At 33.0% G+C, this 15,761-nt stretch overlaps 3 gene segments (V, D, J or C); all 3 read right to left on the reverse strand.

Annotated features, from left to right (window-relative positions):
* Positions 1-658: 658 nt before the first annotated feature.
* On the reverse strand, positions 659-2,091 carry LOC127441461 (T cell receptor alpha variable 14/delta variable 4-like). The segment is given in 2 exon segments: positions 659-1,796; positions 2,026-2,091. Coding segments are annotated over 2 exon segments (450 nt in total).
* Positions 2,092-8,011: 5,920 nt separating this feature from the next.
* On the reverse strand, positions 8,012-9,959 carry LOC127441070 (T cell receptor alpha variable 38-2/delta variable 8-like). The segment is given in 2 exon segments: positions 8,012-8,985; positions 9,834-9,959. Coding segments are annotated over 2 exon segments (417 nt in total).
* A 3,163-nt stretch (positions 9,960-13,122) lies between these two features.
* Positions 13,123-13,788, reverse strand: LOC127441585 (T cell receptor beta variable 9-like). The segment is given in 2 exon segments: positions 13,123-13,510; positions 13,703-13,788. Coding segments are annotated over 2 exon segments (345 nt in total).
* Positions 13,789-15,761: the final 1,973 nt, after the last annotated feature.

A 15,761-nucleotide genomic window follows, 5' to 3' on the forward strand; every position in this document is an offset into this window, starting at 1 on the left:
TAACAGAACTTTGTAAAAGTGTTTTATGAAACCATAAATCAGTTACTGTATCTAACTGTACAGTAAAGTACAGGATATATTACTTACAGATATGTGCTGAACCATGTGATGATAATGTGTATTCTATTTAGCCCATTGTTTTATTAATTGTACTTTTCTAATCTTTACATTTGTCATTACCCTACATTGTAAACTAATAATTTCAGTTGTATAGGCTTATGGACTTATTTTTTTTGCTCAAGTTGTTTTTACACCAAAGGAGAACTGCCTTCCCTACATTAGTGTGAAAATGAATTCCATTTATACACAGTTTAGCACTGTACATATAACTGGACAACTATAATGTATTATAGTCATATTTTTATTATTTTGTTTACAGTTTTGGGTTACTTTTTAGTATAATGTATGGTGTTATGATCACAACTGTACAGTTAAATCAATAGTATGCAGCAGGGATACTGTATATATATATATATATATACAGGGTTGGGGAGTAACGGAATACATGTAATGGGATTACGTATTTAAAATACAAAATATAAGTAACTGTATTCCACTACAGTTACAATTTAAATAATTGGTAATCAGAATACAGTTACATTCAAAAAGTATTTTGATTATTGAAGAGATTACTTTGCAAATTGTCATTTGTTTCATTTAATATTTAGTCCTTTCAGATGGAAAACATTTATACATATAAATTCAAAAAAGTGAATTTGAACAGCGGTGACACACTTTCTTATGATGTGTTACATTCATACGAGCAGACAGAGAAGTAAGTTTGAAGTAAGTTTGGAGCAGAAGAAATAGAAATAAACCTTGTGTAAATTGTCAGCTTTACGCTAAGCTAAAATGCTATTTCTAGCCATTATACATGCACGTTACCAGGCACAATCATATTTTTTTTATCAAGAAAATTCACGTTGGATCATAATTTCTTTTTTTCTAGTAAGACCTTTGATATTAGGGCAAAAATATTCTTGATAATAATTTTTGTATTGTTTTCCTTTAAAAATATTGAAAAATCCTTAAAACAAGATCAATTTGATTGATCTTGTTTTAGAAACAGCATTGTATAAGATATTTAGGTTTTTCAGAGAATGTATTTTTAACATGTGTATTTTGTCTTACTGTACTGGCAGAATTTTAATAGTCAAAAGTGAAAAAATCTACCAGTGCTGAAGAAGTAATCCAAAGTATTTAGAATACGTTACTGACCTTGAGTAATCTAATGGAATACGTTACAAATGACATTTTAAAGCATGTATTCTGTAATCTGTAGTGGAATAAATTTCAAAAGTAACCCTCCCAACCCTGTATATATATATATATATATATGTGTGTGTGTGTATATATATGTATAGATTTAAATGTTTTGGAAATTGTGATTTAAATGCGCTCTCCCACATTGATGACCATTATAATGTACTGTATTTGCATAGGTTCATAGAGGTTTTTGTACAGTGTCGTTGGGTTTCCTGTCACTGTGGGCCTCAGGGCACAGTAGTACAGAGCAGAATCTGTGACTGCAGCAGAGGAGATCTCCAGATCCACCTGCTTATCCCCCATATTCAGTTTGCCATCCAGTCTTGGGATAGGAGGAGATGCATATATTACAGTCTTTGTTGACGACTCATAGACAAGTAGCAGATATTCAGGTCTGGACCCAGGATATTGCCGATACCACAGCAAATTATCTACGCTCCCTTCATATTTGCATGAGAGAATGACTGTCTTCCCCTCAGTAGCATATATTGTGCCTTGCAGTGGTGTTATTTTCTGTGCAAAGCATTCATCTGCAAAATGTTGATAAAAAAAGAATGATAATTTGAAGTATGAAAGGCATAAATCAAACTGGTGAACTATCAGAATATAAGGCCTTTCAAAAATAACAGGTGCATGACAGAAGGAACCCATATACTGTATATAACGTAGTAAAAAAAAAAAAAAGATATATATATATATATATATATATATATATATATATATATATATATTTTTTTTTTTTTTTAAATAGTCTCTCACCCAGTATTGCAGACTGCAGAAGCAGAGAGCTCAGAAACATCATGATTGCACGGTAAAGACCAAATGAGGCTCATGATTAAGAATGAATGTCTGCATGTGAATGTCTCTCTAAGCTCCACCCACACATCTCTTTATTTGAGGGTTAAAGATTTGAATGTGATCGGCCAGGATAAATAAAAGTTGCAAAAAGAAAGTGGAAAGAGTGAATGATTTTATATGAATGATTACGCTGTGATGTAGGTGATAATTTTCAAAGTATTATTTCTGTTCTTAAAGTTCTTAAAGAGCTTCCTTAAAAAAGCTGTTAGTTTTTAATTTCAGATCTGTTGCTTTAAAAATAGAGATATTGATTGATAGTAAGTTTTAACATAAATAAACGGCAAACCTTTAGATTCTTGTCTATTATCCTTGTTTTGTTTGAAAATTTGGTTTTTATTAGATTACAGAGCACAGTAATACAATGTCAAGTTTGCTTCTTCAGAAGACAACATTTACAGATCAAACCTCTCTTTTTCTGAGGTTTCTTCATTATCAACTTTTTCATAATGTGGAGGAATGGGGTTACTCTATCTATGGTCTAGAACAAAGACAAGCTACAACCTTATTAATCTCTGAGGGATTGTTTGGTTTTTGCAGTGCAACTGCATTAATATACCTCAGAGTCTTTTACAGTAGCACAAGAGATCTCCAAATCCACATACCTCATTGTATAATTAACTCTTTGTGTTAAACGTTGTAGTATATTTTCACTTTTCAGCCCTTGTTCATTGATGTAAAGGAGGAACTCTGGTCTAAATCTGGGATATTTATGGAACCACTGAAGATTGTCGGGACTTCCACTGTAGTTGCAGGTAAGAGTTATCTTTTCACCCTCTAAAACGTGCCTTTGTGAACAATATGGTGTTATTGTTTTTGTAAGGGTGATGCCTAAAAAAAAGCTGTTAAACAGTGTAGTTTTTTGTTACCATTTTACACAGCTAAAATAATGGATTTGTTCATCAAGCAGATGAAAAACTTGCTTACCTATGTGAAACACCACAATTATCACACTAGTAACTAACATGTTGGCTAAGCTGCAAAATGGGTAAATTATTCCTTATAAGAACAGCCATATGAGGTCATACGGGGCTTGAACACAGAGCTCCACCCTTATCTTACTGTAAAACAAGCTATAATTCAAGTACATTTAATTATAAACAAATTAAATTCTTAATTTTAAACATTTTGATAATGCATGCTAATTACTTTGGCTATTTTGTCAAAATGTGATAAACTGAACAAATTATGGGGAAAAGAGGTGTGTGTTTTACTGTCACAATTGTACTCAAGTATGTGAAGTCCAGTTCTCAGTTTTAGACTACTGTGATAGGTTGATACTTGAAGCTAACAACTGAATGCATGCATACTTGATAAACACACAAAGTATTGATTGACAAAGATGCCTTTGCCTTTTTTTTTCTAAGTGATAACCTGTATGAATGGCCTAAGAAAATAAGATGATGCATAAGACAATAGGAGGTGTGCAATAAACCTTTCTGCTTCAAGATATTCTTAATCAACATTACTTTCTATGTTTTTTCATAAGCTTCCATTTGTTTTTCCGTTCTGTATAAAATGCTTCTGTAATGGCCTGATCTCAAGCGCTTTTTTTCTTAAGTAAATAGAGTGAATGTATAGCTTTACCATACATGTCATACATTTCAGTTTTAGACAACTGCAGGTGTTACCACAAGTGCTTTATGTCCTAATTTGTCTGTAACCTATATCAGGTTTGGGGGCAACTTTCATCCTCTGCACCTCAAAGATAAACCGCTAATAGGCTACAGATAGAGACTGGTGTCAGTTCAAAACAGTGCTACAAGGAAACTATTTTTGAACATCAAAGTACAATGACAGGTGATGGGAGCAGTGCTTAGTAATATGACGAGAAACAAGACGACTTTAATTTGCACAGTGGAATTATTCAACTCACTTTTTTCAACTTTAATTCAGTTGGTGGTTCATATAGAGAAGGTAATATGCCATCTGTAGGCTGGAATGTGACACAACAACTGGGAAAACAAGTATTTTCATTGAGCACAAACACTTTGCATTATTTTGAAAGGCAATTCTGTTCAATTTCATTATATATTAAACCCAAGTCAAACATTTTATTAGAAATGAATCATTACTCACCTGTATGAAGAACCAAAATAACAATGACAGGAAGACACATGTTGGTTGATGCACTGAACAGAGAATGAGAGTGAACTGATGCAACAGACAACAAGCCAAATCGAAGAACCAGAGATCTCCACTTCTTGACAGAATGTTGTACCCACATTGTATTTACATTGATTGCCAAATTATGTATAAAACTTTATCTAGTTCAACAGATTGAGTGGAAAAAAAAGGGGTAGAACTATGTTAAAAAGATGATATAATTTTGAGGCATTAGCAAAAATGCTAAAATAAATAAATAAAGAAAATAAATGCTTCAGCTATTTAGATTAAATCCTGACTATACCTTAAAAAAGGTCAATGCAAATGTGAAAAATCCTTCAGCATTTTAAAACATGTCATTCGGGGAAAAATTAGAGGGTCACAATCAAACTCTTTGCCTATATATTTGAATTTCAATTAGTCCATAATATTATTTTCCAACAATTCACAAATACAGAAATAAAAAGCAAATCTTATCCCAAATATTTGTTATATATGTAAAAAATCCAACAAAGAGTCTTATGCTATGATGGTCAACCTCCTTTTTCCTCAATACAATAAATATTTCATTTTGATGGATCAGCTGTAATTTCACTTATGAAAAATTAATAGATAAAAAAATGAATACACCTGAACAGTTGTAGTAAACCACTGTTTGACTAGATGTGGTCAGAAAACATATTAGCAACTGGGTATGTTGTTTTATAGTCTTTTTTTGTGCTTAAATACACTGTCAAGTCAGCATCAGGTTTTTGTACGGTGCTGTCGAGTTTCCAGTCACTGTGGGCTTCAGTGCACAGTAGTACACTGCAGTGTCGGTTAATTTCACAGAGGAGATCTCAAGATCCATAGACGTTTTCTTTTCATTTAATTTCACTGACATTCCAGGTCTCATGTTTTCAGACTTCCCAGCGTTCTGTAGTAGCAAAAGAAGGAACTGGGGAGTTGATCCTGGATATTGACGATACCAGTATAAAGAAAAGGCTGCGGAGTAGTTGCAAGAGAGTGCTATTTTATTTCCACTCTCCCCATACACCTCATTGTGGACAGGAGTAATGATGATCTCTCCAGAGCTGCCATCTGAAAATAATTAGTGGCACTTTTGTAGATAAATGGTTATCTTTGATGGTCTTTGTATTTTAGGGGTCCATTGGGAACCTAACCTATGATTAATATTACTGTTCAAATCAGTATCTCATCAAGAACATTATAATGTGTTTGGTTATAAAATAGAAGTTATCAAAAACTTAACAAACAAATCAATTGTATGTACTTACCTCCAAGCGTGTAAAGAAAACTAAGCAAACATAGTCAAATTTTTCAGCCTGATCCTTTGACTGACAGCTCAGCTTTTACCTAATCTATCTTAAAACCACATCCTCAGGATGGCCTAGATGGTGTCAAAACACTGAAGCCCCTCCTACTGACCCAGAACAGACAAATTAAGGTTTTGAGTTAGGGGTCCAGTCTTAAAAGACATCCTAAAATAATTAAACAAACATAAGACATTAAATCTTAAATGTTATTTAATTGTTGCAGCATTTTTTATTACCATATTTATTTTAAAGGGCTTTTTGGTCTTTGTAGTGCCCCTCAGATGACAAAAGTTTACAGCAGAGTCAGCTTCTTTAAAGCCAACAATAGTCTATGATATTACTACTAATAGGCTTATTAATAAGAAAAATAATGGTATGTGTGGGTGCCTTGTGCCGCCCCACTGCAAGATGCTGCCCTGGGCAACTGCACATGTCGCCCATGCCTAAATCCGCTACTGAAGGCAATGTAACTATTCTGAGCACATAAAGATAAAAAGAGATCTTTTAAAAAATCTTTTAAAAGGCTGAAAAAAATATAAGGCAGTTTGGCATAATCTATAATTATTGTCTTTTAAAGAAGCAGTTTTGTTTTAAAATGTTATTAATAACTTTTGCCCAACTTTTGTCATACATTTATATGACGTTTAAATATATATATATATATATATATATATATATATATATATATATATATATATATATATATATCTGAGAATATTGTATAAGAGCTTCTTTTCTATATAATTAAACATCTTTTGCACATGGGCAAGTTTAAGGACTGATCAGGTGATAAATATTGAATTCCACTGCAGTTGGATCAAATGGCAGTATTTAATTGACAAAATAACACTAATGACTGACTCTATGTAGAAATTCTGCAGTATTCAAAGTATTTCACATGCCAGAAGAGGATACATATTACCTGTTGCTAACTGAGTTCATAAACTGCAATGCTAAAAACAAGGGGTTGCTTCCCTTGCAGTATATTTGAAAGATTTAATTAAAGTTCTCTTATTCAGGTGCATATTTATGAAATTGTACTGATCTGCCTGAGAGATTTTGGTCAAGATTATTGAAAAATGTAGTAAAAGCATCATCTGGATAGTGGATACTTAAATATTCTTCATTTCAACTTCATGCTGTTTTCACATTGCAAATGCTGTTTCATTACAATCACTGGCTTGATTTTGGCTACTGTTATCATTGGCAGGTGTTCCCACATGCTGTATGATGCAAGAGTGGTTATGCAGATAATGAATTTTGGTTTTGATAATACTTTTTTTATTTATTTCAAAAGGAATATTAAGCATATGAGTTTTTGTACAGCTTCTCAGAAACTTTGTATCACTGGGTCTACTAAAGCACAATAATAGAGAGCTGTATCTTTCAGAGTACCCTCTTTAATAATCAGTTCAGTGGATGTTCTGGTTGTAGATGATTCAAAATGAGGATCTGGTATATTTTCTTGACCAGCTCTTGATCGTGCACCTTTCCACAGTAAATACTGTGGCTCACTGTTTGGATATTGTCTATACCAGTAAAGATCAACATATTCACTGCTTGTTTCATATGAGCAGCTCAGTGTCACCCGGTCTGTTTCATTTCTAACAATAACAGCTTGGTTTGGTCCAATGTGATCACCAAGAGAAACTGCAAAAGAAGCAAACAGTTGTATGTGACAGCTTTGTGATTATTATAAATCTTCATTCTATACAATTAGACATTTAAATTAGAAATCCATATAAATCACGTATTGCGTACCTGATATAGTAGCTATGAGAATTAGTATCACTGATCCCCCCATCCTGAATCTGCACATCAGTTATGTGCTTCTGTTCACAATCCTCTGAGCTATTGCTTTAGACGTTTCTGTGTAGTCTTGTGGTTGAAAGCACAGACATAAGAAAACAGGAAGTGATATCTTGATCGATATGGTAGATAATGTTGCTAATTCTTCCTATCTGTTTCACTTGTCATGAACTTTAGAATGGCTCCATCCACTCATCAATTTTTTTTTTCTGTGACTTTTCATAGTTATGGTTAAAAAACACAAATCAACAGAATTTCAATCCATAATTTTAGTTTGTTGATTTGCTAATTATCATTTACCTCACACTGTTATGCAAGCTAGCATTAGACAGTTTAAGAACTGCAGTCACAGTATTTTACCTACGTTATTAACTTAACTGTCCTGCTAAAGGCTACTGTAATGATAGATCAGGACCTTGACTTTAGTAACTGTTCAGTGTATGGATCACTCATGTCTGTGACAATACACCAAACATGACACTGCAGTACCAAATATGTGCAGTATAGAACAAATAGCAAGAATGCCAGCATTTACACTGGGTGTTTCTCATAGACTTTGTATCACTGAGCTCCATATTTTAGAGAACAGCAGAAATGTATATGTAAATTTAAGATCATTAATTATTTAAATGGAAAACATGACATACATATGTAGGTGTTGCAGATGTAAATAGCTACATAGTATAATCAGTAATTATTGTGATGGTGATTGGAATGTGTTTAAGTCATCTGAGATAATGATATATGAGTATTGTTTCCAGCATCTACTGTACGTACAGTCAAGAAATGCCCTATTTGCTGCTTTTGTCTGATTTTATGGATGACATTCACAGTTTGATTTATTTGAATTCTGTCAAATAATTTTCAGGGCAGTTGTTTCCATTTTCACTTAACATGAGATTTTCTGTCTGTGATGAGGGGGAAAAATTCATTAACACTTTACAATGAGGTTGTCTTCATAACATTAGTAAATACATTAGATATCATGAACTAACAATGACTTTTTACAGTATTATTCATCTTGGTTAATAGTCATGTATCAAATTACTATTGTTCTTTGTTAGTAAATATTAGTTCAAATTGCATTAACTAATTTTAACATATACAACTTTTAATGTAACAAAATATATTAGTATATGTAGAACTGTTAAAATTAATCAAGATAACAAAATGCTGTTAAAGGAGTGTTCATGTTAACTAATGTGTAATTAATGTTAACGAATACAATCTTGTTGTAAAGTGTTACCCAAGTTTCTTTAGCATCTATAGCATAATTTAGCTCTGAGCAGGTTTTTGTATGGTGAAACTCGGTTTCCTGTCACTGTGGGCTGCAGTGCACAGTAATACAATGCAGAATCCTTCACGTCTGCAGGGAAGATTTCCAGATACACTGTCCTGTTGTTTTTTAGAACTGAGGCTTTCAGTCGAGGGTTAGGAACTGTTGCAGTCTGATTTTGTCCCGACTCCATGATTAGAACAAGGAATTCTGGCACAGTGTTGGGATACTGACGATACCACTGCAGGTTATTCATTGATACAGTGTACTGGTATTTACAAGAAATAGTAACTTTTTCGTTCTCCTTTGCAATAACTACGGGGGATGTTGGAGCAATACTGTCTTGTATACTGGCACCTGAGAAAAAAATGGAAAAAATTACCCACATACATTTTTATCATAAAAGGGATAGTTCACCCAAAAATGGAAATTATTTTATCAACCCAGGTGTGTATGACTTTCTTTCTTCTGCAGAACACAAATGAAGATTTTTAGGAGAATATCTCAGCTCTGTAGGTCCTCACAATGCAAGTGAAGGGGTTCCAAAATTTTAAGCTCCAAAATCCACATTAAGTGAGCATAGAAGTAATTCATATGACTCCAGTGGTTAAATCCGTGTGTTCAGACACAATATGATATGTGTGGGTGAGAAAGAGATCAATATTTAAGTAATTTTTTTTATCATAAATTCTCCTCCCTGCCCAGTAGGGGGTGATATGCATGAAGAATGTGAATCACCCAAAACAGAAGGATAATGTGAAAGTGAAGATTGAGCAGGGAGGCAAATTTATAGTAAAAAAGTACTTAAATATTTATCCTTTTCTCACCCACACCTATCTGATCACTTCTGAAGATATGGATTTAACCACCAGAGTTGTCTGGAGTACTTTTATGCTGCCCTTATGTGGACTTTGCAACTTCAAAATTTTGGCACCCGTTCACTTGCATTGTGAGGACCTACAGAGCTGAAATAATCTTCTAAAAATCTTCATTTGTGTTCAGCAGAAGAAAGAAAGTCATACACATCTGGGATGGCATGAGGGTGAGTAGAATTTAATTTTTTTGTTGAACTATTCCTTTAACTAATGGCACTGTTAACACAACTAAAAGTATGTCCAAGTTTAAAACAAATAAGCTCTTTTTATCTGAAAAGAAAGGTAATGTAATGGTAACTGATCGCACATTGTATAGAATTGAAATCTTACCAATGAATGCCAGTAGAAGCAGGAACAAACAGAGAGACATTGTGTAAATAATGACTTCCTCAATGAGCTTTGCAGAACTACATCAACAGCCCTCATACACAACACAACTGAATCTCTCAGTCAGTCCTTGACTTGTAACATCCAATTACTTTGCAGTGATGTCTTTTGCAGGCGTTGCCAAATGCAATAGGCTCAAAGGGGCTGTTACAGACTCTGGGGTTAATGTTCCTGTGATCTCCAGTACTGTAAGGGAAATAATATGTACTGGAAATGCTTATAGCTGAAATACTTTAAGATGATATAGTAGCATTCAAAAGTTTTAGAACACTAAGAAATGCTTCTGTTCAACAAGGTGCATTAAATTGATCAAGATTACAGCAATGCAAGTGTTTGGGATGTACTGTTTTTTTAAACTGCTTGCTTAGAATCGTCTGTTTCTCGTCTGTTTCTCAAACGAGAGACTCTGATATGCTTGTCCTCTTTCTGTTTTGTAACCCCCCCCCCCCCCCCCCCAACCTTATTTCAGGAGAAAAAAGATTCCTTTTTTACCAATTTTGTTTGTTTGTTTGTTTGTTTGTTTGGTTTTTTACTTGCAAGTATAAAGTGAGTTGTATGAAATGCACATGTACCTAAGCACTCAGAAACTGGAAGAAGACACTGTATTACACTGTAAAAAAAAATCCTGTTGTTTAATAAAAAAACAAAACTGGCAGCTGTGGTTGCCAGAATAATTATGTAAAAATGTAAACAACTTTACAGAATAACCTGTACATTTTACAGTTTAAAACTGTCGTAATTTACATGACCACGATGGCACTGTAAAAATAAAGTAAAAAAAGTCATAAACTTGTTATTAAGCTTCTGAAACTGTAAAAATTTGCTTTTTTCTTTATAAGGTATTGCTAATCAATGTAAAATATTACAGAAGAGCACATGACATTAAGTTCACCAATAGTGGCTCTTCCAGGAGCAATGACCAATAAACATGTAGAGACAGTGCTCTCACAAACACTAAACACCATCAGGGTAACATGTGAAATTTAAATAATGCAGTAAACATTAACTAAACTACATTAAATATAAAACAGAACACCCCAAAGAACATAACTGATATTAAAAATAAGAAGAAGCATAACTATTCCCATAAAATATAATGAAATGTAATGGGTCACGCAGGGAATTCTGGGAACGCCCGATTGTTAGTTTTTACTGTAATTTTAGCAATAATTTACTTTGAAAAGTACATGTACTCCCTTATTAAACAATATACATTTTCACCATTAATTATACAGGAAAATCCTAATTTTTACATCTAAAACATACAATTTTTACAACATTTTATTGTAAAAAACTACCGTTTTGTCTTTTAAAATATATTCACATTTTTACTGTATATTTTACAGTTATTATTCGTTAATCAATTAATGTTTTATTTCTGTAGCATTTTTACAGTCTTTTACCATTAAACTTACAGACATTTTTTTACAGTGTGCAATTTCCACACTTCACTAAGTAGCACAAATTTGTTCAACTCTTCTAATAATAAGAAAAGTTTCTTAAGTGCCAAATTAGCACATTTATGATGGTTTAGGAGACACAGTATATTCTTAGAAATAATTATGTTGTAATTATGTTATATTATGAACATTCAATGACCACTGAATTGTAAGTTGACGTTTCAAGAAGAAATCGTGTGAATTAACTTTGATTTTAAGTTCATAGTTTTATGTGTATATTTTAAAATATCAGCACAAAACAGTGTTGTTTTTTTTACAGACAATGGCATAAAACCTTTATATATATATATATATATATATATATATATATATATATATATATATATATATATATATAATATTGCACTCTGTGGGTTGAGAATGCCATGTTTTTGTTAGAATATTCAATATCCTGTTTTCACAGTGGGCCTCAGAGCGCAGAAATACACAGCAGAGTCAGACAGATGAGGGCTCCGAACAGTCAGTGTAACTCTTCTTGCTGCAGAATCCAACTGGGATTGGAATCTTTTGTTGGAGAAGTCTTTAGCATTATTTCCATTTCCAAATTTATGTCTTACTAATATATACTCTGGAGGTAAATTCATTGCTTGTCTGTACCACAGCAGGGCAGGCATTGTGTCTGTTGTATTATATTCACAGTTCAGGGTTACCATCTCTCCTATAAATGCTGAAGTATAGGTTGTCGGCTGATGTACAGTGTGTTGTCCTCTGCATTCTGTAGGGAACACATGATACTGTATCACTTAATCCAATCTGTCTCTCACATAACATTGTCAAACACAGTATGAAAATGTGAAATGAAAAATTGATGTACATCACCTAGAAAGGATAGAACAATAAGTAGTTCCCTCAGCCAAGTTCTCATCATGGTCTAAAACCAATTTGCAAAGAAGATCTAAAAGCAAAAGCAACAGTTAATCATGGACCTGAGGCAAACTCTCTCGGTGTCTGTGCATCCTCTCAAGGTTATATATATCATTTCACACAACATGACCAACATGGTCAAAACTCTGGGTGCTCCCTGCTGGTGTAATGTAAAAATGCAACCATCTGCTGCAATGGGTATTCATGCTTGCTGTATAACATTGAATTCTCTTGAGTACTGTTGTAAACTAAAAGTCAGCAATGTGGACACTTGACTAAATATGTGTTTCTCATGGTCTTAAACCTTAACTAATCTTCACTTAAGGCATAGAAGCTTGAAGCTTAAATTGTTGAAATTAGTGGGAATACTTTACAATATGTTTCCATTTGTAAACTTTAGTAAGTGCATTAGATATAATTGTACAGCATTTGTTCATCTTTAATGCTAATTTATGGAAATACAATTGTTCATTGTTAGTTCATAATGCCTTAACTAATGTTAACCTTTACAACTACAAAAAAGTATTATCAGTGTGGAAATTAATATTAACTAAGATTAATAAATTATTCAAATAAAATCAATTAAACTTAAATGTATTTTCAGTATATTATATTTATAACTATATTTAAGTTATATTAATTTCAATTTAACTATTTTTGAGTGTTGTTTATGTTAGTTCATAATGCATTAACTAATGTTATCATATGCAACTTTTATTTGAATACAAACTCGTTATTTTAAAATGTTACCAAATTAGTTTTGTTGACAGATATATGTCAATATTGTGCCAATAAAACTAATATTTTAATGGGGAAAAATAGATGTACTGTATGAGTTGGACCAGACAGTGAAGGAAAAGCAGTGAAAAAGTGCCCAGCATCATGGGGACTTTCATGGGGAAATGTGTCAATGTGGAACAATCACATGAAAGAATGAGTCCCGCTTTGCATTTTGCTCTCTGATTTTTGTACAGTGTTGTTGGTTTTCCTGTCACTGTGGCTCCAGGGCACAGTAGTACAGAGCAGAGTCCATTACAGCAGCTGAAACGATCTCCAGATCCACTTCTTGGGCTTCTTTTCTATGTTTAATGGATATCCCTTGGATTGGAGGTTCAGCTTTTATTGTACTTCCTGAATAGTCCAGTATGAGGAACTGAAGGTGTGAACCCAAATACTGACGATACCAGTGAAGACTACTCACATAACCACTGTAGTTGCAAGAAAGAATAACTCTTTCCCCTGAAGTGGCAAACATATGATCCGTCTTTGAGGTGATGACATCTCCAGCACTTTTACCTGCAAAAATCAACACCCAGTCAGCCGCAGGACCACAGAGAAAGCTTTACAAAATATTGTCAAAACATAAACATAAACAAGATTTTTGCATGATGTCAAGTCATTTTCTCACACTGTCAATGACAATAAACTGTACATTGTAGTACAATCATCAACTTAGTTTATATGTTAATAATAATACATCTGCTTTACCTCCAAGTGCTGAAAACAGTAGTAAAGTTAAAAACAACATAATGACTCAGATCTCACACAGAGTAACACACTGATCTCATCAGTCTGACTGCTTTGTGATGTACTGTAACTCCTCCTCACCTTATACATTTGCTCATGCCAAAAATAGACATCACATTATTTCTTCCAGCTTTCTTTGTGCATATCAAAGTGCATTTGTTTATTTTATTTTATTTTTTGTCTTTGTTTTGTTTGCTTTCATGATCTGTTTTTGTACAGTGTTTAAAAAAAACAAGTTTATCTGGCTCTTTTAAGGACAGAAGAACAGATAGCATCCTAAATACTATTTCAGGAGCATGGAAATTTTTGTTGTTGTGTTTATGGATTCAAGAACATAATAATAATAATTACACAATCATGCTAAGTACATAATAAAATAACAGAGGAATACATTGATTCCAATCTTTTGGAGCGATATTAATTCATCTATTTGGAAACTAACTTTTTTCACTTTATTTATTATTATTTATTTATTTATTTATTTATTTATTCTTTGTGTACTTACTGGTACATACGTTTATCATTAATGTCAGAAAGCATTAGGACAGTACATTTCCCAGGTCAGTGTGCTGAGCCTAATGGTCCATCAGGTGGCAGATTAATCCTACAGAGTCAAAGAGATGGATAGATGGAGTTTACTTCATGATCTGTTCTCTTTTCTCCATATAACTTTCATAATATAATAGTATATTGTTGTAACTGTTTAGCTATGTAAGAACTTCATGTTTTTTTTAAGTAGAATTTCATAGAACATGTCTGTGTGTCCAAAGTTCTAAAATCCTTTGGTTTTATGAATAATGAAAATGATGTACATTGTTAAAAACTAATTGAGCTTGGAGAAAGTTATTTATTTTAGTTTATTTTAGTTGATCTCAGATTACTAAGTAAATGTGAACATGAAGAATATTTGCATCTTTACATAAGGGCACACATGTCCTCATGTCATTGGACATTTATTGGAAATAAGAAGGCTTTAACAAAATAAGCAAAGTTATAAACAAATGTGGGTTAAAAATATTAAACAAATTCAGAATCTGATTGGTTCTTAGGCAAACATACTGGATTATGTATTGTCAGGTTTTTGTACAGTATGCAAAGGTTTCCTGTCAGTGTGGGTGACAGGGAACAGTAGTACAGTGCAGAGTCTTCCACTTTGACAGAGGAGATCACCAGATCCACTCGGTTTTTCTTTTCATTCAGTCTCGCTGAAAAACGAAGATCTAAATTCTCTGCGCTCTGGACACGTTCCGAGGTTTGCAGAATTAATAATAAATATTCAGGAGCGGATCTGGGATATTGCCGATACCACTGTAAACTAACTGCTGAGGAGTAGCTACAGGACAAAGTTACGTTGGCACCCTCCTCTTTATAGACCTCAGTTTGGTCTGGTGTAATGAGACTCTCAAACCTTCCACCTGAAAATGGCAATAAATGTAATTACATTTCAATGAATTACATTACAATTGTATTTATAAACTATAACAATCCTTCATCAGTAATCTAATATACTTTGTTTTCTTTGGGACTGTTTATGTAAATACATTGTTATGAATACAATCAGGCAATTCAACAGTGTAACCATTTTCACATATGGTTCTATTAAAACAAACACAATAATTAAAAGTCTATAGGATTGGTACTTACATGCTATAGCACAGAGCAGAATAACTGTGTGGAGCAGCATTATGTTGAGATGATGGTTGTGGTGGCACTGCACTCATCATTTGCTTATGTTGAGATCTTTAGAGATGGTTGAAGCACCTCCTCCTAAGTGTGAATAATATTTGAGTCAAAATTTTTTTTAGAGCATCATAAATCCTTTTATATCACACTTTAAATAGACATATACTATATACAGTACATGCATTGCAAATTCATTTTATATATGACTGGATAAAAATAATTATTTTAATATTGCAAATTTTAATTTGTGCATTAATTACAAGAATATGTGCTTACCCACAGGATGCATAAATTACGCATTATTTAATAATAAATATTATTTTGTGTCACCCAGTTA

The sequence above is a fragment of the Myxocyprinus asiaticus genome, chromosome 5, assembly GCF_019703515.2.
Source record: "Myxocyprinus asiaticus isolate MX2 ecotype Aquarium Trade chromosome 5, UBuf_Myxa_2, whole genome shotgun sequence".
In the NCBI taxonomy this organism is placed as follows: Eukaryota; Metazoa; Chordata; class Actinopteri; order Cypriniformes; family Catostomidae; genus Myxocyprinus; species Myxocyprinus asiaticus.